This window comes from Ostrea edulis, chromosome 10 (assembly GCF_947568905.1).
Source record: "Ostrea edulis chromosome 10, xbOstEdul1.1, whole genome shotgun sequence".
NCBI lineage: Eukaryota > Metazoa > Mollusca > Bivalvia > Ostreida > Ostreidae > Ostrea > Ostrea edulis.
In genome coordinates, this window is record NC_079173.1 from 33,382,943 (window position 1) to 33,406,695 (window position 23,753).

Below are 23,753 nucleotides of genomic sequence, written 5' to 3' on the forward strand. Positions count from 1 at the left end.
GTTCAAATTTCAGACAAGCAGGACAAAACCATATGTCAGTTTTAACTTTTCTGGGCCAGTGATTCTTGAGAAGGTTTTCAAATGACCCCACCCTATTTTTACTTTCTCTTGATGATCTCCCCTTTGGAGGGAGCATGGCCCTTCACTTGCACAAACTTTGATTGAAATTGGCTCGGTGGTTCTTGGGAGGATTTTTAAAAGATATGCCTCATAAAATTTAACTGAAATCAGACCTGTAGTTCTGAAGAAGTCGAAAATGTTAAATGTTTACGAACGGAGATTTCAGCTCGTGAGCAAAAAAGAAGAAAAGTAACATGAAAGTCTACACCGATTTCCCTTCAAATATCCTGTCTTTTCATTGGCTGTAGTCTATTTTAATAGCCATTGATCGTTGAAAAGCTATATATATATATATATATACTGTATATATGTGGTGCTGGCCTGTAGGCCAAAATTAACTTGTATCCAGCAAGCTTCCTGTCAACAACATGACTGTAGAAAAGTTTTGCACTATCTGTACCTGTGCACCACCTGTATAGAAGTACAGGTGTTTCACTTCACCAGTGATACAAGTAGACAATGAATTATATGCCTTCTGGCAACAGATTCTAAAAAAAAAAAAAAGAAGCTTTTGTCAGCATTCATGCCAGTGTCAGTTGAATAATTCTTAAAAGCAGATATTGCAAGTTTCTATTTATATGCGCTCCCTGAGCTTGAAGTCATTCACACAAAAGTTCAGGAAATTCCACTATAATTAATGCATTGTTTGATATCAAAAACAGAAAAAATATTATGCAACGTGCATAATTATGGAGTCTGAATGTTGAGCAGTAACATTATTTCAAATTATTAAGAGATGTAATGATTTTACAAACTTTGTTGCCATTTAGCTAGTAATCATTGCTGGCAAATACATTACAGGTTCAAACATAGTTCACTGAAAGTTCTCGCATCTCTAAAATCAGATCCTGACCCCTTTTCTCAAATTACTAGGGTATCATAATCCACAAAGCAGTAAAATCATAAGTAATCACCGATTTTCAGACTCTTGTAAAACCTTTTTAAAACCCATTCCAATTTTCAGACCCTTGAAAATTTCCATGGACCAAGAAGAGTCTCCTATAATAAAGTCACCATCAACACTGTATTTAATACCAACTCCAAACTTTCCAAATGTCATAATTAACACTGCATTACTGGCAAGGATACACATATGTAGGTGAGACGTCCTCAAGACTGGTGAGACAAACACTTAGTGTTCTTATGCTATTAAACAGGCATTCAAAGCATTACATGAATCATCATTACATGTGTATAAAATTGAGAAGAATTTCAAACTACCCTATTGCAATAAGAATGCAATGAATAAAAAATCCACACAACTAAATAGTAAATACTATAAAACCTTATATTTGAACATAACAAAAGGTCTACAATTTATTCATACTTTCACATTATGTATTGAGAACAAAGTTTCATAAGCCTGACAGAGTTGTCTGTCCTTGACACAACACTATGCCATCAGGCCATACAGAGTTACCTATCTTGAACGATTCAACATCACAAAAACGAACTAAAGACAAAAACATCAATTACTGTGACCTTTTGCCCTTACCTCCCATCTTAAGCCTCTGGTGCATTCGAACCATTAATTTGGAATACATTTCTTTACTGCTAGCTACTTCCTCAAAGAGTCGCTAAATCACGACAAAGCCACGCTTCACCAAGTATTCTCACCATGAACAACACTTCCTCGGGGTCATTACTTCGTCCCTAATATCATCACAGGAATATAAATAAACTACTACACAAACTTTTTCAGTGGTCTGTCACAGAATAAAGAATTCTTCCTTCAGTGTGTGTACTTTCACTTTTCTTTATCTCTTCACAAGGAACTATTTTTGCCCTTGCTTTGGATAGAAGGACACCATTAAGATCTTCAGAAATAGACTCCTCGACTCGACAAAGGTGTAGTGTCAGTTCATAAATAAACGACTGTACCGTAAAAACAAGAGGTCAGAACAATTAATCAGAGGACCGATTTGATCACCATAATTCAGTCACATGATCTACAGGGCTAGCTCTCCGACTGTTTGGAATCAAAACTACATCACCTGATAATTTTACTTGTTAATAACCTAAATTAACTTTAAAAGGTCACTTAGCAATATGAAATATTTCCAGAACATGGGGAAAGTTCTCAGGTAGAGCGATTAAAACATTGAATCAGGACTCTAAATGGATTTGTATTAAAGTGAAGGAAATGGTGGTGATGTTTTGTTTTCTGTGTTTGAGCTGCTGCATCTAATCGGACTTCTCCTATTGATTTTATGACTGGAATGTATGCTGTTCACAAGTCATTTGGACAAATCTGTATTCAGCAATTCTTATTGCACGCGAAACAATTCTCACTTTTATGTATGAGTGTTTGTATATAAATATATATATTATATAATAAAAATATCACAAAAGACGGAGTATACTCCACTAGTTTCCTAATTACTTCAGGAGTATATTCCTAAGGAAATGAAGAAACTAGTCATGTTTACTCAATCGGCTTTGTGATATGTTTGGTATACTACTACTTGTACAGGGCTCGAAATCAACACATGCCTGTGACTGGTTAAAAGTGTGGCGGACTGACTGACATTTGTTTTAGTCAGTCTGATGGGACTGGTTAATTTTCTAAAGCATCATTTTGGAAAATATACTTAATATGAAATTTTATACACACATCTGGCATGCTTCGATCTGTAGATATCAGACGAATCTGATTCGTAAATATAAATCCCACATTTAAGTGTTACAATATTGTCTGACTGAGGCATATTTATTTTAATTTCATTTTAATAACATTAATGAAATATGTTTAATATTTCTGGAAAACTGTTGGATTGGTAAAATTTTCTGCAGACTGGTTGAAATTATACCCCATCAGTCCAACTGGACTGGTGACATAAAGTTAGCTTCAAGCCCTGCCTGTACAGACGTTTACTTAGTTCTGTATTGATTTATGTATATGCAAGTATATATATAATATACAGCGATTTTTTCCCTTATATAACTGGTACCGACAAACAGTACCATTCCCAATGCCAAAAACTGTTGATTTTCCCCAAATTTGAGACTAAAAATTCCCAATTCACTTGCCGAAAAATAAACCACTGACATCGTAATTTACTTAGTCTGAAACGTTGTATGAGTTAACTAAAATGTTCACTTCCAGTATTAAATCGAAAGTGTAGAGCTATGGCAATTCTAAAACGAGCCTACGATAATTCCTTATGTCTCACAACAGCAAATATTACTGTATAAAAAGTTTGTAAAGTGATGAATACTTCTTGTTTTGTTTTTTCTTTTTTGTTTTGGTTGAAATCATTTGCCGATATGTTGGTAGAAAATTCCCAATTTGTTCGATTTTGACGCTATTTTTACCAATTGAATGGGTACCGGTACCAGTACCAATGGGTAGAAAAAAATCGCTGAATATATATCTATATACACATACATACACACATATTTATATGATCTATACAATGTCCTGAAGACTGTAAAATATATGAACACATTCACATATATACTATAGATACATTTTAAAATTGGAAATAAGCAATAATATTTTTGCTTTAATGAGTTATCCTAGGTAGACTGTAATATAAGTACATAATGCAGCTGTGATAATATATTGTATGTGATGACAATACTGTGATAAAGTGACTGTGATAACATCTGGTATGCCAAGTTTTAAACAATCAACATGTGTATTTATTTATATTTCGATGTTTTATACAAAAATGATTGTTCTGCCTGAAAAAACTACTACTACATCCTTTGCATGTAACTGCACCACACAAACATTATCCCAGAGCTATAAGGACATAAACAGTACAAAATTTCAGTCAGCCCGCACGTTCGGGACTTACCAAGTCAAAAGTGGACATACAATTACTTTGCTATGGCCCGCCTACCTAGAATCCTATTCAGTTTTAATTTCAATTCAATTTAATTTGGATATGATTATTATTATCTTAGTCATTAGCTTTTAGTGATCAGTCAAATCCATTAATTCATTAAGAGTGGTGAATATCATATTTAGCCTTGATCACACAAGTCATTTGACTTACTTTGCAGCACTCTAGTGGGGATTGAGGAGACAATTGATTTCTGATGTCTGTAGATGAAAGTCTAATTGTTCAAGATCATGCAGCCAAATTTAGGCCCAAAAGATGTGAATGAGTTTAACTCAGATTATGATTAAGATTTTTCAAATTTGGTTCATTATCCAGAAATTGAAAATGAACAATGAATAAAATTGGAATATTCGTACTTTATTTAAAATCTAGATTAACTATTACAATACATGTATCAATTCTGCACATTTTTAACAGGGCTGGCATTGAGAAGTCAGCCCGCTCCAGGACAGTTTGATTCTTTTATGAGGTTTGCACACTATTGTTTCTTGTTGTATTTGGGGGGTGGGGAGTGAGTTTAGGTGTGACTGGTTGAGTGGGTTATACTCCGGCTCATCTTGTACCCTTATGATTTTAATAAGGTCAATTTAGAAACTTCATCACAAGCATATGCATTGAAATCTTGAAATATCTGCCTAAAAAAATCAATGTATCAACAAGAATGTAGCCCTGCCTTTAAAATGGTAACATTTTCTTTAAAAACAATGAAAAATGGCATGATTGTCACACCAATATAATGGTGACTCACAGCATAATCAATGCAACCCTGTTTTCGCAGTCTTAGGAACAGTTTATTTATAGGTTACTTCTTTAATAGTTGTGAGAGCAGTTCATAATACACAGATTATTTCAGGAACAGTTCAATGATAGGCTACTTTTTGACTACTCCTTATAAGTCTTTATTTGTAGGCTATTTCTTAACACAGTCTTTGAGAACAGTTCATCTGTACACTCTTAAATTTATAGGGATATCCTGGAAACAACTTATTTATAGGTCATTGTTTGACCTTGACCTTCAGCCTTAAACAACTGTTCTGTAAAATAGTGAGTAAATCTCATCATAATTCAGGAGACCAAGATGTTGGACAATTTTTTATTTTATTTTTTTTTTACTCATTTAATATTGACAACAAAAATATTGACCTTCTGAATGCAAGAATAAAAGCTATATTCTAGACTTAAATCTGTGCTATGTAAACAAAGACTCGAGTCTTTTTATGTATACAAACAAACTGGTGAAATATTGAATTTGTAATATATAGCATCTTAATTCTGCAAAGTCACAAAATTTAACTTGAAGACGACACATTTTACACAAAGAATGCTTAAAATGTGAAAGATATAATAAACTTAGATCAATATCTATTTCTTTTGTAAATTTCGTAAACAATAACATACCGCAATCTCTGTTTACAAACAAATAATGAATTTTCTAAAATGAGCTTCTGTGATAATGTATAACCTTAATTTTTATGTAAAACCTTTTAAACATGTTAGACAGTAGATTTGGATCATAAAAAGTGAAAAATAAAATGTTGAGGAAAATCATGAATCAGTCCCTTTAAGCAGTAACCACACTTGTCCTATGTAGTACATTTTAACAATCATCATGCAGCATCTCAGTCACAAAAGTGTTTTGTAGAGTTGGTTATAGACTATATGATTATGTACCTGGGAGACAAATTTCCTGCGAAAGAGGGTTGATAAAAAAGAGGTCACAAGTTCTCATCTTTCATACTCACATTTATTAACATTCCACAATGTATGGGGAATTAAAAGAAAAAAAATCTCATCAAATTTAGTTAGGAATCATGTTTTCACAATATAATGCATACAGTTTCCAGTTTACTTTATTCACTCACTCCATATTATGGCACATGAGGTACAATATATACAATATTTACAAATAGAATATATTATATGCAAGATACACATGAAAAAAGCAGGGAGTTGTTTTAGATACATAAAATGAGTTAAGGAGGACAGAATTGGTCATATATTTTAGATATAAAACTACACAATTTGATAAGTACATTAGGGTCTGAAAATTTGAAAAAGTTAGGTTTGTGACAATATTTTTTACACAGATACATACAAAAACACATACTATCAGCATTTCACAATGATGTTTTCAGTGTGCGAAATTAACCATGGACCGATAGACAATGTCTATAGAAAATTGAGTCGGTCTATAACAATCAAAATAGCTATAGACCGACTTGTCTATAGGAATTCGAGTAAATAACTGGTTCTCTGCTGCTTATTTAACATATATGAGAAGCGAGACCAGTTTATATGTAGTACGCTGATGTTTCTGTTCACCCCTTAGCTGTAATAAAATGTTCCACAATGTAATTACAAATCATTCGAATCAGATTATTCCATTTTTAACAGGGGTGGGGGTGCGTGTCAATTTGATATTTACTTCAATGTACGCCATTTTCCTGCAAATTCGGAATGTCCTTTTTGAATGGTTTTAAAAAAATGCACTTGAATCAAATGGAAAGCGGTCAGTACAAGTTGCAGCAGGGCTAAAGTTGCAGAAAATCATGAGAAAACAAAACGTAGTAGAAGTGACTTAGATAAAGAATCAGACAGTGAAACTGAGCTCGAACAAAATGAAAAAAAAACAACAAAACCCGAAATTTTAATTGAAAAGCTTGACTATGAAAAAATTGCCAAAACGAATTTGTGTCAATTATTTATTTTTTGCTAACAATGAATATTGCATGTTAAATTTCGGTCTAGGAATTTGTTGTGGTCTATAGGAAATAAAATGACTATGGACTGAAAGTCTATAGGACTTTAAAGTTAGTTTCGCACACTGTGTTTTATTTCCATCACTCATTCAATGCAAGCAGATTTTCTCACATTTTGAGAAATGGCCGTCAACTTAATCCATCAATGTTGATTAAAAAATTAAAGCTAATTACTAAGAATAGTGATATTTTTACTATTCCACAATACTCCATCAAATTTTAGTTGTGCCTTAAAAAAAAAAAAAAAAAGAAGCCTTGTAGTGAAAATTCAAACATCTGCTAAAGCTTTCAATGAATCTATTTTTTGTTGTTGCATGATTAAGACAGATCATGGCTGGAAAATCACATTCCTCTCAATTTTTTTTATATAAATTTAGCAAAAATAGCTTTAATGAAATAAAAATTAAAGCAGTTTTATATGTAATATTTTGGGAAAATTACACTTTACTTGAGGAATATAAAACATCTTTTTATTAATGGCCGACTTCCTTTTGAAACTTGAATGAAAATTTTAAATACAAATATCAGCAATACATACATATATATATTTCTTTAAAATTTAATTGCTTAGCTGGGTAGGTCAGTAGGTTTACATGTCGACTGCTGATCTGTAGGTCATGGGTTCCAGTCTAGCAAGGGTTCAAATTCCTTTTTACTAAAACTGCACTATTTCACTAACAGAGGTAAACTTTACACTTTTCAATTTCAAAATATTATGCCTATTGCACATATCCTACACTTTTCATCAGATTTTTCTGGTCACTTGTGCATTGTTTAAAATACATATAGATATAATTGCATCATCTCTTGTATGAGCTCATCATACGCCTATAGTAAGCCTACATCAACATAAATATTGAAAAATGTATACAAGTTCTGCATAACTTGACAGTGCGACGGTAAATGATAGACTGAATAGGCAGAATCCATTTCACCCGGGAAAACTGTGTATTGCCTTGCATCATTACATAACGCATGTTTCGGTTGGGTGACTACAAGGACAAGATGTCAGTCACGTTCAGTTGAACATGCCTATCAATCATGAAAAACTAACAACGAGAAACATCTTGTTTTCAGACATCGCATGAAGAAATAAATCTCCGAAAGACCGTAATGTTTACAGACCTTCATTCACAGATCGATAGCCATTAACCAATATGGTGGCCCAATATAAAATACCTGACGACACGGGATAAACACCGCTCCCCGAGGATTGGCGCCGACTCGTTTTGGCTTCCATCCCCTCTCTCCTCCTAAAAGCCGAATTCTCCGCGCCCAGATTGCTTTTTGTTCTGACTTTACAACAAAATGACCAAAAATTTAGTCTATCATCTCCTTTTGCTGCTACTGGCCTACTAGTCCACTCTGCAGAATCGCAAAGCTCCACTGAAACTACACTTCCTATACCCAGAATGCATCAGCATCCGCTGATGGTTTAGAAGATTATATTTAGACTAAGGGGTTTCCCTACTTTCACTTTCAATGAATAAAATAAAACTTACTGAAAGGACTATTTGGTGGACTCATGCTTCTCTGAAAAGAAAATAGAATTATGAGTAACACCATCAAGGCTGTATTGTTCAACCAACAAAGGGCAATTTTTATTTACATCAACAGGGGTGTGCAATTAAAAAAATATATACTAGCAGTCTGAGACATGCGCATGTATCAATTTAACTCCTATGGCATGAATTTTACGGTCGAGGTCCCACCTATAAATTGGTTGGATAAATTGATGTTGATTTAAGTTTATCATGTTTATATCACTTCTATCATAAATTGGAATCGAACATAACAAGATTTGCAATTTGATCAACAAATATTACCATATATTACCAAAAATATAAGCAAAACGTAAACATGTCTAAAATTTTGCCGAGTTTGGGTCATGAGTCATCTTTTGAAACTTCGATCATATTTATTGCACTTAGAAGTGAAACATCTTCTAAAAATATTCAGGGCCGTAAATTAACCTTCAATTTGGAGGAGGCAGGAAATTAGGCGGGGGTCTGGGGGCCGCCCAGGCCCCTAGACGCTGAGCACATTTTGTGCACACTGAACACGTTTCGTGCAAAATCCTTGATTCTAGGGCCTTCTAAGATGTTACTTGACTAACTCATTCTAAAAGAAAGATTTGGAATGCTTTTTAAGGGAGGTATCATGTTCTTAGTTATTGGAAACAACATAAATTCTAATGAACTTTAAATTTTAATTTTTTTTGGCTCAAAAGTTGGAGGAGGCAGCTGCCTCCTCCGCCTCCATGTAATTTACGGCCCTGATATTGTATCCTGAATGTTTCAGTGATAGGATTTGAAACTTGATATCTTTCATTCATTGATCAATCTCATAAATCCTAATATTGAGAATACAAATTGAGGGCAGAGCATTTAGACAGACCCTCGGCAACCAATACGGCACTGAACTGATTGTTGTTATTAATGCACAATGCATATACGTTAAAATGGATTGAAGATCTTGATTTGGCAATAAAAGTAATTTGTATGTAAAGTTGGTGACATCATATTGACATTTTTTACTTTCATTTTAGATTTACTAGCTTGATGGGCTAACACAGCAATGATTTATGCTCATCCGACTTCTAAAATCGGTAGCCCTGGGCATCAAGCAATGGTAATTGCACATCCTTGATCAAGCAACTGTAGCATATAGAAAATAAACAAAAGTGTGCTATTAACTTTACAATTACCTGTTGGGTCAGTTTCCATTTTGGAGGTCTTGCCCGAGAGTCAGAATTTGATCTTGTCCTAAATCTGTCCATGAATTCAGCCTGTGCCGGAGAATGACGGTTTCTATTATTATCACCCAATTGTCCCCCTAACAACTGACCCATTGGGGACACGTGGTCTTGTCCTTTGTGGTTAGCTATCCCTGGGGGTAAGCCCCCACCAGGGGGACTAAACTGTTCCATTTTACCTGGTGATATAGAGTCTCGTAAATGACTCTCATCCATAGATTGGTCCATTTTGGCACTATGTCGTTTTCCAGGCTTTTTCACACCAGAGAGGTCCGATTTTGATCTTGGTCTGAATGTTTCAGCAAAGAAACTTTTCACTTTGGCTGATGTGGATGGTGACTGTTTCATGGTATCATCCCCTGATTGTTTGCGTGACTTTTTGTTGAACAGCCCCCTGAAGCCGGTAGACCCTGCCCGGGGACGGTACTCTCCATCAGGGAGATCATTGCAGTTGGTGGCATCATTTACACCTTGTTCCAGAAGAGGCATGGCAAAATTTCCCAAATCCTGCGAAAAGAAAAAAATACTGTATTTATCTCACACTATTTCACTTGTCCTTTAGTACTTCAACAATAGAGGTGTTTTCCTTGTAGTTGTGGAAATTTTAAAGATGTTCTATCAGGTGCTAAATGATTGCGTTATATAAATACTGAATATAGACATACTCCACCTTGTCTTAAGAATGTACATAATATAGCATGAACTTGTCTTAAAAATGTACATAATATAGTATGAACTTGTCTTAAGAATGTACATAATATAGTATGAACTTGTCTTATGAATGTACATGTACATAATATAGTATGAACTTGACACCCAAACTCAACACTGTATGAATAAGAACATTGTAATATTTTATTACAATTATCTTATAGAAGAAAAAGGCCAAGATATATAATTCCCATAAAAGTTCATTTAAACAATAAAATCTGTATTCCAGTGAAAAACTTGAAAAAATGGATGAAAACTTTCAAAAGGATTCATAAACTAGCTAGACTCTCTTTGTTTCTCATTGTGAGGTGTCATGTGCATAAGTGTGTCAGTCATTGACCATCCGGACATTGACAGCTAGTAAATCCCTTTCAATTTCGACATCCAACATGTGACTTAACCAATCGATATCTCTACATCAATGATACCTGTATTGGAATCAATTCTTTATAAGAATTTTTTCCTCAACACATAATATATGTCAATACTCTTTTTAAAAAAACTTCAATCATGATTTATAATCCTACAGCGTTAAATAATACCTGCAGTCTTAAAATCTTCATCCCAAATGAATATATAGTAATGTTTTAATATGAAGTAAAATTAAATCAATGCTTTTAAAAATGACTTTGTACTTTACAGATGCAGTTATCTACTGCACAATAAAATATTCATTACATTTTTGGGCACAGGTTGGCATGCCAGTTTTGACTACATGTAATTGAGGACAAATTTTTTCTGACTCAGTGTTGCTGTTGCCATATGGCAAAAAATTTCTGGGTCAACCAGTATATCAGTATGTATATATATATCATAAATCTAAAACAAGTTTACAATATCATAATAAATCTTATTTACTTCCAATCTGAAATGTTGAATGATTAAACCAAAGCGATTATTCTTCAGCCTTGTATTGAAATTTCAAAAACGAATACAGTAGTATAATTTTTGAACAGGAATAGGGAAGTGAAAATAATAGTTGATGAATAGACAGTTTGTCCTTAAAATGTTGAATTGACTGTGAGAAGACAAATGAATCGTGGTTACAATGTCATCTTTAAGAATATGCTAATTAAAAAAGTCTATTAAATGTCAGGCATAACCAAATAAAACACGAGGCGAATTTAAGCTTGTAGTCCCCAATGTAACAATACTTGTCTTTGAAAATGAAATAAACAATTTTCTTGTTGAAATTGCTCTTAGAAATTAACATATTTTATCACAATATAAAGGGTTTTTCTTCAACAGAAGCAGATGAACTAAGTGTTGCACTTCATATTCTGGTAAAGTACAATTTGCTAATTAGTGCTTTTAATCAGCAAGTGTATTTTCTGAGAGATCTTGAGAACTATTTTTTAGAAAATTAATTTGCATGTAATACTTTTATATCAGATACAAATTTGAAAATTTAGAGAACCTAGCTGGGTCATTCTGGAGCTTATAAAGCTGCAAACAAAGGAAAGTCATTAAAGCACGTAACTTTCGACATTCTGAAAATAATATTCCCATTTCATCACAAAATTGTCATCAATAGATTATATCAAAAGAAATCTAAATTTGGCTTAACTAGATGCATAATGTCGTTAATAAGAAAATCTTACTTTCCTCTCCGCACTAGACCCAGGTTGTCTGCGACCTTTATAATTCACTTTGGACTTTTTGTCCGTTTTTTCTGTCTTAGACTGACATTCTACACACTTTGTCAATAGCTGCCTTAACAACATGGTGGAAAGAAAAAAAAAAGGTCCTCAAATCCTTCCGTTGATCATATCAAATACGGTGACCAAACACACTCGAGGAAAAAAAGTTATCACTTTCTATTATATAGAAATGGTAATAAATGACCCAAAGTTTGTTGAGCACGAGGTCAACTTGCCAAGCATTGATTGGTTGATAAGCAGGTGAGGTCAACTGAGGTAACAAACCTGGAATGTTGCATCACAAAGCATGATTATCCTGGGCTGTCTAGATTTGTGTATTGATTACTGAGTAAATTGGAATAAATCCAAATGTTTTGTAGCATCTCTTGAGTAGGTCAATTACCTGAGATATAGTGGTCAACAACCTACTACATCAACAGTTTGTCAATCTTTCAGACAGCACTTCAAGAAAGCCTTCATGTGATGACTATGCCTTGGTTTACTTTAGTTTCAACACAGAATTTTAATATTAAATTTTTAATATATATATTTGCTTCATCAACAGTTTGTCAATCTCTGCACTTCAAGAAAGCCTTTGTGTAATGTATAATTACCTTGGTTTACTCATTTCATCAAAGAATTCTTCATATAAATTTCTAATTTCAACAGTTTTTGAAATTTGATTCTTAAAAGTTGAGACAGATAATTTATCAGTCCAACAAAATGAAATGTTCTGTATACTTTCAACAGGTCTGAAGAAATTTTTGTTGGACAAAATCTTGGATCAGAAAATTTCACATTTGCTTCAATTTTCCATTATCAAGTTTGCTTATATTGCTTCCGTGCTTAAATCTTTTCAACAAAATGTTGATTTTCAAAAATATGAAAATAAATAAAGATCGATACGCAAATAAAGAAATTAGAATCTAAAAGTTCACTATGTTCATCACAGAACAAATTGCAGGAAACAAAAAATCTACATTTGATTTTCAAAGAAATTCATAGGGGTACAATGTTTTTCTTATAGATCAAATCTGTCCACATATCATGAAAATAATGGAACTTTCAGTCCAAATGGTGTAATAAAAGAATACCTGTATTTTACAGGTCATTGTCCACAGTCAGGTCACCACCTCTGACTATGCTTTATTTCAAGTCAGTCGACATTATCTCTGACATTGCCTTTTCCAACATTCTGACATTATAGAGGATTTGTGTGTCTCACTGGTAGAAAACACAGCACTTTCTGTGCCTTGCTGACATTCCTCTAGGAAGCTGGCAACTAATCGAGGGAGAATGCACTGCCGAAATAATGGTTCTACAGACCACAATGTTTACACGTGTGTCAAAAGAAATTTGCGTATTTCTATTGCTCTCTGCAATATTTAATTACCAACAGATTTACAAACTGACAGTAGTTTGCATGTTGGTTAAAAATCTGCAATTTCAAAAGTTTGAGGTCCAATTTCTTATGGACATTATTACCGGTAGATTAAAGCAGCATTGGGGAAAGACTTCCTTCAACATCTGAACATGACCAGGTTCATACAACCTAATGTCAACATAGTAAATAGAACACCATGACAAATACACTTATTCAAAGAACCTCTTTAGACAACAAACGCATCGAAGAACCTGTCCGTATTAAATATTATATTACCTTCACATGTACCGTGTTGGGGCAGACATTTTGCCGGTGATTTTCCATTTCCTCCTTCCATGCTTTCTCAACACGAGACTTCAAACATTGGACGTACAGACTGGACATAACTGACAAATCCTACTAATGGTGAACGGTGTTGTCACTAAAGCTCAACCATTTTCAAGGAAATAATAATCTGCACACGAAGCTGAAGGCTTCAAAACTCCCACTACCTTCACATTAAAACATTAATTACTCCTGAACCTGATCTCTTTTCTACAGGTTAACTTAATATTACCGACTTATGCCAAGGTGAAAAAAGAGAGTTGTTTTGAATTATACGATACACCAGTATACTTGGAAACCTCAGGTCTTTTAGTTTTCAGCCAATTTCACAATTGCCCTAATCCACCTGAGTAATATCTATCCTTCAGACCTCACGATAACACTTTATAGACATGTTGTAAACACACCACAGCAACAATCCTATCGTTCACACTGTTTTCATTTTTGTGATAAGTCAAAGTTTTGTTTCTAATCTAATTCTTCATTATTCAAGGTCAGTGCTCTCGGGTTAAGATGACTCAGTCAATGTATTAGGGGTCAATATACCATAAAAAAAAACTTCTCTTCACTGGTAAACTCCTTAGAATTCTCTAGTGGACTCCTTTACAGGATGTTGGGGCTCTTTATTCCGGTTCATCAAAGTCACTTATATACAGATGCAATACGCTATTGATGGTTATTCTGTGTCGATTCCCATCACGCAAACCTTTGAATTCCCTCCTAAAAATAGCTCTTTCGTAATTTTACTTAGACATAAATAACTACTCCAGAACTCTGTCATCCAAGAACAAATAAAAGTCTTCCACAATGGAAACTTACCAACGGGTGAATGATTTTACAAAATTCTTAGAATAGGGCCATACTCGTCTATATTTAACACCAGTGCGATTGCCTCTTTCTGTTATAAGTTTACATCCGTTCTAGCATCTCCTATTTGGCCATCTGGATGTCTTCTGTGAGAATCATTAAAATTCTCTTTCTACTAATGAAACAATAATCAAACTCTTTTGGTGGTAATTCACAGTGTGAAGGAGGGGAAAAGGGGGAGGGATTCCAAGGTCTGTCTAAAGTCCAACAATATCTACACATGATACTAATCATTTATTGCATTAAATTCTCATTGGTTTGGTAGATCATTAGTTTGTCATCGATTCAGTAGATCATCAACTCCTCCTCAGTTTAGCAGAAAATCAACTCCTCCTTGGTTTAGCAGAAAATCAACTCCTCCTCGGTTTAGCAGAAAATCAACTCCTGAGTCGGTTCAGTAGATTATTAACTCCTCCTCAATTCAGTAGAAAATCAACTCCTCCTCGGTTCAGTAGATTTTTAATTCCTCGGTTCAGTAAAAAATCAACTCCTCGGTTCAGTAGAAAATTAACTTCTCGGTTCAATAGATCATCAACTCCTCCTCGGTTAAGTAGAAAATCATCTCCTCCTCAGTTCAGTAGAAAATCAACTCTTCGGTTCAGTAGAAAATCAACTCCTCGGTTCAGTAAATCATCCAATCTTCCTAGGTTCAGTAAATCATAAGTTCCTCATCAGCTCAGTCAGTATATTATGTTGTATAAATTCCTAAATTCTCTACAGACCATTTATATGATATCTCTAATGTCTCGAAAAGAAACCAAACTGCATTTAGATGAGTGAAGTGTATTGATTTCTTTAGGAACTGGTCATGTCTGTCAATCCACAGGTCATAAGTAACAATGAAAGCTTAGTGTTCCCACTGTGTGCACAGTGCGGCTGTGTTGCAGACTTATCATTGCTGGTTGACTCCCAGAATTCCAAACTCCCAGGTTCCTAGTATCGTTTTTCACCTCAATTTTCTTTCCAGGAACACACACAATAGAATTTCCTGAAATATTTATTGTTTTTCTTTGTTGGTGGTTTGTTGAATTTTCAAACAATTTCTCTCTCCTGCATGTATCTGCACATTCCATGTGAGTTGTGCCTGAGTGCAAACACCAGATCAGGATCTTATCCTGTCGCTTTGAAGAACATATGTTCTTCATATAATAACTCCCAATCTTCACCAAGCACCTGCCTTACAGATCACTGCCGATTAACAGCAAAATCTTAAGTGCAGGCAGGCAATGCCTTTATATATACAATGTATCATATTCAGCTGATCTAACAATCAATTAACACACTTAATGTTATATTACCAACCAATTAAAACTTCCTCAAGTATGAATAATCAAACTTTCCCCCAGATGAAAATGTACTACAAGAGTTGTCTTTCTTTCATTGTGTATAAAACATCGTGTTGTGGAAGTTACCGAGGAACAATTATTTATTTCGATAAATGGATATCAATTGCATGTAATTAACCAATATAAAAAAAAATAAAAATATGTTCCTTTCATGGTGTATAATAAATTAAATCATTAATGTAAATATTTAATTACTTATAACATTTGGGATATTTAATAGTCAACACAGAGAAAACCCTGTTTATGTAGCAAGATCTGGTAATTCTGAAGGGTAAGGAGTTGGTACCCACTGAACAAGTGCAAAATACATATATAATTATATGTGCAAAGAGAAAGCGATGAGACTTATAAATTCTGGTGCTTAAAAGAAACCCAATCAAGTGTCAAAACAGTGAGAGATGTTAAAACTCTGAGTGAGTCAGTGAGATGTTACATCTGGTGAACTCAAACTCTGAGTCAGTGAGATATTACATCTGGTGAACTCAAACTCTGAGAGAGTCAGTGAGATATTACATCTGGAGAACTCGGGTATGTTCTCACCTTGCAGCCACTAGTGTTTGTCGCAAAAATTCCCTTCTTAGAATCACTGGCAGACAACTGAAATGTTCCACAGAGCAAAATGTTTTGACATGAAGCAGAATACAGTAAGTCATGTGTACATCATGTAGTGAATCTTACTGATCACAAACAGTATCTAGAACAGTCAGTTAGCATCCGATTCTCAGTCCCCAAACACACACACTGGAGGGGAGTCGGGGTCTATCTTTGATATCGAGTATTGAGATAAATAACTTGCAGTCCTTTCCAATAAAAAAGACAATCACAAAACCTCCCTCACCTGTGTGAACAGCCTGATTTAATGTCTGGCCTGCAGAACTAACTGACCATTAGTTCGATATAAGCAGGTGGATTATGGAGTTACTTTAAACAGGACAGCCAAAAAAAGTGACCTTCACTGACCACTATAAATCATATTCCACAAGTTTGTCCAAAGGCTGTGTCCCTAGATCCAATAGCTAGATCAAACACAAGTTGACCCTCTCTCCTACCACAGAGCTGGCTGTACAAATTGTGGTGTCTCGACCCTTACCACAGGAATAAAATGTACATATTTATACTGCTGTTATTATAGGTCACTGTAGTCAGCCCTGAATGAGTGAAGTCCTGAAAGTCTACTGAGCAATAGACACATACATGTCTTAGGTCAGCTGTCCACAGAATGGACACATAAACACACTCTATATCCAGTGAAATCATCCCCCCAAGGCATTGAATGACCCATTGTAATTCTCTCAATCTGGAAATGACAATATTGTGTGTGCTGCCATTAGGGAAGTTGATACAGGGGTTCCTAACTAGTTTAATTGAATGCCCTACAGTCTTCTTGTTAATGGTAAAGGAACAATGAACTGATGGATTAATATACTAGTGTGTCAGTCCTTGTGGTTTTGGCAATGGATCAGACACTCCATTACGAACTTGTTTTCCATTAATAGTACAATGTCAGTTTCTGAGAGTCTTATTATATAAAAGAATAAGCACGAAACTTGATGAGGAAGAAATTCATACCCTTATGAATCTAAAATAAATCATTCATTTCTCCCTTGTGTATGGAATACTAGGGTTCTTAGTATCCTGGAATCTAAAATAAATCATTCAATTTCTCCCTTGTGTATGGGATACTAGGGTTCTTGGTATCCTGGAATCTAAAATAAATCATTCAATTTCTCCCTTGTGTATGGAATACTAGGGTTCTTAGTATCCTGGAATCTAAAATAAATCATTCAATTTCTCCCTTGTGTATGGGATACTAGGGTTCTTAGTATCCTGATGGTCTATATGTAAATTAAGATTATATAGCAAGGGGTAATTAACATTGTAATAATATTCCCCTCAATATTATATACAACCTAAGTCACTTTTATCCTAACATATTAACATTTTCAACTGTAATTTTACTGTGATAATTAACCCTTTGAAGCTCCAATGTGTTAATTTTCCCATAATTGTATATTTCGCAGTACATCATGCAAGATGAGAGGTCAGAGGGCGGGAACTAACATTAACATGGATTTAATTTAAGGAATCACCGCTGTTTACAGTTTGTGTGGTATATGTTAAGGGGTGACTGAACTATGAAAATGTGATAATTTATGCACAATTGAGCCATTATGCAAATTTATTTATCACATTTTCCATTGTAGTTAATCAGCCCATCCACCCTGAACAAATTAGACAGTGATTCCTGCTTATAAACAGATTTATCACATGTAATTTAACCTAATTAGGTTATATGTCAAACTGACCTTGTCAAATGTTAATGCTTTTGTCAATATGAACGAAATACAATAGCTCTTAAGAGTCCGGATTCAATTATCACCAAGTGTGAATTTTGACCAGGTGACTATAATGTCCCTGTGCTATATAATCTCCTGAAGTGCTACATTTCCATTGAATAAGAATTCCTGTTACAGTGTCTTGCTGATGTGTTATGTAGTGTGAAAGTTACCCCCCATAGAATCATCTACTGTAAATAAATGGAGCATTTAATATTTCGTGATGAGACAGAAAATTCAATATTCCGAGGCTGAATATCTATTTTTAGGACTCCTTCCATGCACTTGCTTGCAAGATAGAATATTTTTAGATATCAATACCAAATCATACTCTCACTGCACTCTTGACAATGTAAAATAACTATTATGCCCCACTTGGAAAGAAAATCAAAACCCCAATACAAAACTAGAGCTTTGGATGAGATCATAAAAACCGAGGTCCCGTGTCACAGCAGGTGTGGCATGATAAAGATCCCTCCCTACTCAATGGCCATAATCGCCGAGCATAGGCCTAAATTTTGCAGCCCTTCACCGGCAGTGGTGACGTCTCCATATGAGTGAAAGATTCTCGAGAGGGACGTTAAACAATATTTAATCAATCAATCAATACAAAACTAAAGAACTCTCCATGTCTGTTCAGTGTCTTTGTGACTGTATATAGCCTATCTGTATATCAAGGAAAGTAATGCAACTAAATATGACACTAGAAATGTAATGCATTTTTAAAACATTGGTTAATTGAACAATTAATTTACTGAAAATTTATCAAATTAAAACATGAATATTTCTCATGTCCATATTCAATACATTTCTCTTTCTGTCTGCTACCTTACATTCCTGCAGCTTTACCTATAGCACCAAATTCTGTACTTTTTAATAGTTTGGCCATTTTCTTCCTTTTAACAAGTTGTTTGTTGGATATTCATGCAATTCAAGTACAAGTTATTTTGACAGTTTATACAAGCAAAGTTATCGTCATGCATTCTATTCTTTTAACACTAATACTTTAGTGCTTTCATTTTGATTCTGATGGTAATTTTTCTCAACAACAAAAATATTTACATAAAATATTTAATTAATCTACAAGCTCATCAGATTTCTTGAATTTTAATTTTCAGTGACCTGACCTTTAAATTTACTAGCCTTGGTCTTTGGACCACTGCGTTTTTGGTGAAGATCGATCCACTGTTTTACAGTAAATATAATTTACTTTAAGGCCAATGACTGACACTCCCTCCTATCCCTATATGGTCAATGACTGACACTCCCTCCTATCCCTATATGGTCAATGACAAATTATCATGTTGACTTTCACACACTGTGTTACAACAAAGCTTGCAAATATGCTATGAGCTAACTAGCACAGAGTCAGTGTTCCTCAGCTTGCTATTCCTTAAACTTTTCTCTGATGCGTGTGATGGATATATATGGGTTTTACTTTTCAATCTGCATATGAGGCATATACATGTACTAATTCGAACGTTGTGAACCATTTAACAAAATGATACTCGACACTCACACAAATCAAAGAGAAAATGTTACCTTGGCTATGTCTTGTATGAAATAGAATAACTGAAATAGATAGTCCCTGTCACAAAGGATAAGCTTTAGAGATGAAAAAAAAAAAATTCCTAAATCCTGCTTTTTCAGTTTGTATCAATTATCTGGAGAAAAAAACCTTTCCCAAATGCTGTTTTTTCAGGTTGTATCAATTATCTGGGGAAAAGACCTCACTTAAAAAATCCTGCTTTTTCAGGTTGTATCAATTATCAGAGAGAAAAAACCTTTCCCAAATGCTGCTTTTTCAGGTTGTATCAATTATCCAAAGTGATAATCCAGAACAACAGAACAGAATCCAGGAACAGATCCAAAACAGAATGGAATCCACAGTGTGGATCCAGAATCCAGGGAACAGGAGTCCGCATTCTGCCACATTTAATGACCCGTGACTAATTGAGGCCACTAACATCCATACTGTCTTCCTTATTTAACACACACCTCACTGTTTTCCCTTGTAATTATCTCATTTTGACAGGTGTTGAAACTTACCTGAAAGGAAGAAAAAAAACAAAAGTCAGATGAAATATTAACTTTTATGATAAACAGTCTTTAAATTATGCATTACATTGTACAAGGATCTTGACCTGTGAATATACTCATGTGACCTCTAATCCTGCACAAACTTAAATTCAGACCTTGCTCTTGCCTCATCTGTGACAAATTAAAATACCACAAAATTTGGCATTAAACAATTTTGTGTCTATAGTAATCTTCAGTACCCCCTTGCTTGTCGTAAGAGGCAACTAAATGGGGTGGTCCAAATTGGATAAGACCGCAAAAACCGAGGTCCTGTGTCACAGCAGGTGTGGCACAATAAAGATCCCTCCCTGCTCAATGGCCATAAGCGCCGAGCATAGGCCTAAATTTTGTAGCCCTTCTAGCTTCATCGGCAGTGGTGACATCTTCATTGAGTGAAATATTCTCGAGAGGAATGTTAAACAATGTTATCAATCAATCAATATTAGCTCACTTGAGATATAAAGCTAGTTGAGCTTTTTCATCATCTGTTGTCTGTCTAAAAACTTATCCTTCTCCAGAACCAAATGGGGCTTATAAATTTCACTATAAAGCATTATTAGGTAACTGGGATTCAAAATTGTTCAAATGAAGAATTACACCCCTTTCAAAGAATTGATTGATTGTATCTTGTTTAATGTCTCTCTCGAGAATTTTTCACTCATATGGACACGTCACCAAGACCGATGAAGGGCTTAAAATTTAAGCATATGCTTGGTGCTTACGGCTATTGAGCAGTGAGGATTCTTTAGTGTGCAAAGGAGAGATCAAATTAAGAAATAAGTGAAAAATATGGTTTCAATTGATTAAAAAATCTTCTCAAGAATTTCCTGGATCAGATTAAAGACAAAACTAATATGAGAAAGCTTCCTTAGAAAATGGAAGGGGGGGGGGGGGGGGGGTGGGTGTTAAGGATGGTCGGCTACAATAGGGGATCAATTTAGTCTTAATAAAAATGGGGATGTGTGTGAATATATATATATATATTAAAAAAAAAAAGAAAGGTTAAAATTTTCATCTCAAGAACAAAAGGATCTTTGATATGTCATACCTACATATGCAAGAATCGATCTTCAAGTACCAGTATGCAAGTTTGCTGAAATCATGGCCGGGGGGTTTTGGGGGGTGGGGGGTGTTGGGGTGTTGAGGGGTGGTGTTTGTGAGTAGGGACACAATAGGGGAAGAAAGTTCTAGATTAGACATGTACATTTTTTACTTCTCCAGAACCACTGAGCCAAGTTCATCAAAAATTGCCATAAATCATCAGGGACATTAAATTTGTGTGTTGATCGATACTGTTACACAGAATGTTGTGATTGTGTATTACATCACAAGTCCTAAGGGACGTAATTTAAGTGTTCATACAGTAACAAAGATTCTTGTATGGTATATTGCATTACAAGTCCTAAGGGAGGTAATTTGTGTGTTGGTACTGGCCGGTACACAGAATGTTGTCACAGAATCAATTAGAATATAATGTATAGCTTATCAATCTACAAAAGGAGAAATTCAATAAAAAAAATTCTCTCTTCATTTCCAGCAAACCTGGAGGATATGTGAGCTGTGAACAGTAAGATAAACATCACAGCCAATTAACCAACAAAACCATCAGATCTACACAGAAATCATCACAGTATCAGTAGAATATCCTATCAAACAAATGAGAAAACAAAGATTTGAAGGAAATGAAGTGTGTTGCTAATGCTTTGATCAGGACAGGGTAATGCCAGTGTGCTGGGAGCTCTGAGAGTTTCCTGAAACTCTTTATCTTCATCAGTTGGATGGGGTTTGGTTATATTGCCATAACATAAGTTAACTTAAACCATGCACAACATAGAATTTTCTTGGTATTATTAAGACTGATTATATGCAGTTTAAACAATATTCTACATTTACATAATAAACATCAGAATAGATGCAGTAAGTTTTACACACAGTAGTCTGCAATTGTTTCAAAACTTAGTGTGCACCAGCTCAGTGCATCTCTAAGTTTAGTGATGGACACCCTAAGTTCATGGGGCCAGTAACATACAATTCTCTTGTTAAAACATTCTTCAATCACCCTTTCATATTACAATATCTACTTAATTATTTGTTCCTGCCTCATTCATTTAATTGTCCCTTCTCTTTTCTTTCTACTAAGATTAAGGCGTCCAGATAGTGAACATGTCATGTGATTTGTGTTAAATTTCTTTACGTCAACCTCTTAGATCTGTTCCTGTAATACCATGTGGTGATAACATGTCGCTACACATAGCAAAGATCTGATTTTAATCAGATAGAAAACAAAGTCAATCATTGTGTATCAACTCGAAAATAACACCTACCATATACACAGCTCTACAAAAAGTATTTCTTCACATGCATGAATATAAGAACTGCTTAAATCCCACCACACATACCACAGTCCTCCTAATTTCACTTCTCACCCTCGGATCATTTGGAAGACACTACTTCCTTGTTCGTGGGGGAACTTGTGAAGTAAATTATGAGTTGCGTGTACATTCACCAATAGAGTATTCTGCTTAAATATTTCATATTCTGCATTTTATAGTCAAATGTTAACGTGACATTGACTGTGTTCATTCAAGTGTGTCCAACGTTTGAAGTCAACTGAGTAACAATCCACTAGAGAGGAGCACAGTTTGAATTTCCCATTGACCTAGCTATAATAGCATACTGCAAAACTGGGGTCCAGTTGAAAGGGCAACTCAGAATTCCTTAATGAATATTATCATATATAAAATGGAGGATTGATTGCTGGTGAATTTGGAGGAAGTGGGTGATTTAGTCCTCAAGAACCAGTCAGGGTCATGTAGATAGCTAGACCACTAAAAAAGATTGCACATGCAACCTCATCAGCTCAAAATGTCCCTTAGTTGACAGGACCCCTCCAATTATTACCACAAATAAACACCAGCCTGTGATACATGCCCTTCTGATTTGATATGAGGAGATGTCCCTGAGCTTAAATTACTTAAATTAGGTTTAATGACAATAAATTATTTACATTTCCAATGTTTTAGCCTTTGATATCTTTAAAAATCATAATGATAGCCATTTCCTCATCTGAGTGTGAAGAATGCATGTTAAATCTTGATAAATATATAATACACATTCTATTTTAATGGCTGGTAATTCTGGAAGAAATGAAAGTAGAATGTAAAATATGAAATATGAATTTAATTTTTCAAAATACATGAGGGTATGAACTGCTATGCTTGACCTGCCGACATATTTCTTGTGAGTATCAGCTGGAAGGTTGCAGTTCATACCCTCAATGTATTTTCAATTTTCCAGAATACAATTATACAATTGTAGATCTGTCAAATCCAATCACCAGAGGCAGGACAAGCCATCTGATCATGGACTGAAGATTCACGACTTTGGAAGACCCACTGTATCATACTAGACAGGAGAGATCAAGAAAAATCCATCAAAGCAGGGCTATATTTCAGCATGTATTCATACTCTTTATAAACAGGTGCAGAGGATTATAAGTTTGTGAATGACAGCATGTGTCTGACAATTTAGGTGGGTCAGAGAAATAGCCAGTGAGGTGAAGTAATGGGGAAGAACTCGGA

At 34.7% G+C, this 23,753-nt stretch overlaps 1 protein-coding gene across 23 annotated transcripts in view; it reads right to left on the minus strand.

The window, feature by feature from the left end:
* LOC125665844 (5'-AMP-activated protein kinase subunit gamma-1-like) overlaps positions 1-23,753 on the minus strand; it is a 167,787-nt gene that overhangs the window by 20,655 nt on the left and 123,379 nt on the right. For 13 of the 23 annotated variants that reach the window (XM_056151053.1, XM_056151054.1, XM_056151052.1 and 10 more), the window contains 2 exons: positions 9,438-9,992; positions 8,233-8,263 (listed from right to left, as the gene is read on the minus strand). In XM_056151053.1, the coding sequence (XP_056007028.1) occupies positions 8,233-8,263; positions 9,438-9,992 (586 nt within the window). Of the gene's footprint in view, positions 1-8,232; positions 8,264-9,437; positions 9,993-11,797; positions 19,927-20,091; positions 20,143-22,496; positions 22,829-23,753 lie in introns of those variants that run through there. The other 10 variants (XR_008798982.1, XM_048898743.2, XM_048898744.2 and 7 more) reach the window with 5 other exon arrangements.